This window comes from Gekko japonicus, unplaced genomic scaffold, assembly GCF_001447785.1.
Source record: "Gekko japonicus isolate JY-2015 unplaced genomic scaffold, Gekko_japonicus_V1.1 scaffold615, whole genome shotgun sequence".
NCBI classification, from domain to species: domain Eukaryota; kingdom Metazoa; phylum Chordata; class Lepidosauria; order Squamata; family Gekkonidae; genus Gekko; species Gekko japonicus.
The window spans coordinates 915,344-918,627 of NW_015161969.1; the positions used below are offsets into that span (position 1 = coordinate 915,344).

At 41.2% G+C, this 3,284-nt stretch overlaps 1 protein-coding gene across 1 annotated transcript in view; it reads left to right on the top strand.

The window, feature by feature from the left end:
- The window catches only part of LOC107126133 (dystrophin-like), a 402,970-nt gene extending 399,966 nt beyond the window's left edge, over positions 1 to 3,004 (top strand). The window contains exon 39 of the mRNA XM_015429648.1: positions 2,888 to 3,004. Within this exon, the coding sequence (XP_015285134.1) occupies positions 2,888 to 3,004 (117 nt within the window). The remainder of the gene's footprint in view (positions 1 to 2,887) is intronic.
- Positions 3,005 to 3,284: the final 280 nt, after the last annotated feature.

Below are 3,284 nucleotides of genomic sequence, written 5' to 3' on the forward strand. Positions count from 1 at the left end.
CGTGGAGGTTGGCGGCCTCTTCCTCGCTGCCGGGAGAGGGATGGATGGGGTGGGGGGGATGGGAAGGGTCCGGGCCTCTCTTCCCGGCCGCTACACGCGGCCAGGAGAGAGAGGGATGGACGGGGTGGGGGGAGAATTCTCCCCAGCGGAGCGCATTCGCACTCCGCTGGGAAGGGAAGGGCCCGGGCCTCTCTTTTCCGGCCGCTACACGCAGCCGGGAGAGAGAAGGATGGACGGGGTGGGGGGGATGGGGGAGGGAAGTGAAGGCCCCGGGGAAGGGAAGGCCCCGCTACTTACCCTCCTGCTTCGTCCTCGTTCTCACACGGAATGAGGATCGAAGCAGAGGGCGGGGTTAAGTAGGGGGCGGGGCTTCACCACGTGACCGCCCCGCCCCCTAGAGGTTCTCTTCCGGAGCGGCGCTCCGGAGCGCTCCCCCCCGACTAGAGCCCTGTGAACAACTATCAAAAAAGCTGAAGTAGAACAACTCCTCCATTTGATTTAGGAATTGGTAGGAGAAGGCAGAGACATGCTTCTCTACATTTTCCTGACAATTTAGTGCATGAAATGGCAACAAGAATTTTTGTTTTAGTTACATATATCAGTGGAAGACTTGTCAAGGTTTGCACTCATTCATACGTCACTTAAACCTCCTGAGAATCAGACATAAATAGCAAGCCAGTATTTATAAAATGTCATATTCTGTTTAAATAATTTTTCCATGCAGATTCACCTGACTTGATGATGACAGTATGTTTTCACAAATTCAAAAAGATACTTATTTCTATAAAATGTAAAGCTTGTCAGTTTTTTGACAAGCAGTCTACCTTCTGTCTGAATCTTTCTTACTGTCATATGTCTATATTTGCAGTCTATTTTAGCCCCAAAATGCCCCCCATAAAATCCATCTTTTCAAATACAGTTCCCATTCAATACATATAATATGCACCATTTTAAAAAGGCGTTTTTGAGCTAAAATGATAGATGGAGTCATTTTGTATGAGATAGTGGAAGCAGCAGACAAATGCTAAAATTTTCTGAAAGCAACCATTGCCTTGTTTTTTAATATAAAGAGAAAATATGTAGAGGAATCCTAAACAGATTGTCTACTCAGTAGTAAGCCCCATTTTATTCAGTGGGGCTGGCTCCCATAAAAATATTCTTAGGGCTTCAGCCATAAGTTAAAGAAAGCTAAATTGATTGCATTTTCTTAGCAATGGAAAGTAATGGATGTCTTTATTTCTTCTTTTGGAGGACTAATTTTAGCTCTACTAAACTTTTGCTCCATATGTTTCAGCTGTTCTTTTAAACAAAATATATGACAACACATACCTGGATTTATGTAGCTACTGAAAACTTTGTGATATAGTTTGTGATACTCTCTTGTGCTCCATTTATATCCCCAAATCATGTACCTTGGTATTTTTAATGGGAATCCTGACATTTCAAAGGAATAATGTTTAATGCTTATACCTCTTACTGTAAAAACTGATTCTCATTCAAAGTGTACAAATATTCCTCATATAGCCGGGGGGAAATAAATAGTTATACGCCATTCTGGCCTGCATTTCTTGTAATTGAAGCTAATGGATCTAAGCTATGAGGTGTAATATTTGTGAGAACAGCACACACAATTGGCACTTTCCTTACTTTTTGTACCAACTCCCACCAAAGAGGGGTTAGAAACTGCTTCCTATCAGCATTCTGACAAACAATAAATACTGCTCTACCTATGTACAGTCTTCTCTCACATGTACATGTTACTTTGGACTGCAGCTGTATGTCTTTCGTTGTATGTGGATTTGTATCCTTTTCTGATTTTAATTTACTTTATTGCACTACTACGGATTTTTCTTTGAAATATATATTAAATACATGGATATTACACGAATTTCAATATTCATTTATAGTTATTGTCTTGAACCTTATCCTACACTCACACAGACACCTTATTTCTATTAAAATATTTATTTATTTCTCACTGCTACTCAAAGCAGATCATAAAATGTAAGACAATGCAGTTAAATAACAGGAGAAATCTTATAACAAATGCAAGAAGACTCAGGCCCCGGCCACACGGGCCGGATATCGCAGGGGGGAGGCATGGCTAATTGCCCCAGCACAGTTTGATCCGCGATTATGCGATCAGACGTGCCGGCGGCACACCATGGGTCCTTCCCTTGGTTCCGGCAGGTAAACGAGGGACCGGAGGGGAATGCCGCACGCTGTCGCGATCACACCACAGCCGTATGGAGGCAGCCTGTGGCAAATGTTTACTAGTACCTTGGAGGTACTAGTTTTTTTAATGTGCATTGTCGGCGGTAAGCCATGTTGCGCTCCACTTCCCAGATGTTGGGGAGTGATCGCGCCTGGATAATCCGCCCACCATCCATGCCTCTCCCGCGGCAACTTTGCTGTGTGACCGGGGCCTCAGATTACCAAAATTAGAAATCATGGAAAGAGTACCAATGTGATATATTAAACGATGCAGAAAATGGAATTACAAAAGTAGTAGCAGAGTTCATCCTATATTTTTATACATTCAAATGTATTTATTAATTTTATTAAAAATGTATATCCAACAAATTTACCAGGTTCAAAACAGATAGCAATAATAAAAATATTTTCTCAATCAATACAGTCAGCAACAATCAGTAGTCAAATCAGTCCCTGAAGTACAAACCCCGTAACTAACAAAACCAACATATCATAATAATGTCATCAGAACAAGCAGCTAATTAGAACTAACAGCTCATCAAGTTTAATCCAGAAAAGCCCTCTGAGGCAACTATAAGGCTTTAGAAATCACCTCTGGGAGGGTTTGGCATAACCTGACCCTACTGATCTAATAGGTCCTGTCAAACTAATCTCATTTCCTTTTTTTGATCAGGTGACAGGTTTGGTAGATCATGGAGATGCTGTGGATATTGTATATTTGGATTTTAGTAACTCATTTGACAGTGTTCCCCATGATGTTTTAATTGGCAATTTAAGGGCTGTGGATTAGATTTTAGGATTATTGTTAGGTGAATGAAGAATTAGTTGGATAATTGCACCCGAAGAGTGGTAGTTGATGGCTCCTTATCTGACTGGAGGGTAGCATCAGATCTCAGTTTTGAGATCAGTGTTTTTAATTTTTTTTATATATAAATGGTCTAAATAAGGTTTTGGATGGAACAGAGATATGAAGGCCCAGAAAAAAACAGAAACATTCTGTCAAAAACGTTTTTCCAAGGCCTTTTTCAGTTTTTTCAACAGAATTTTGGAGAGTACTGGAAAAAACACCC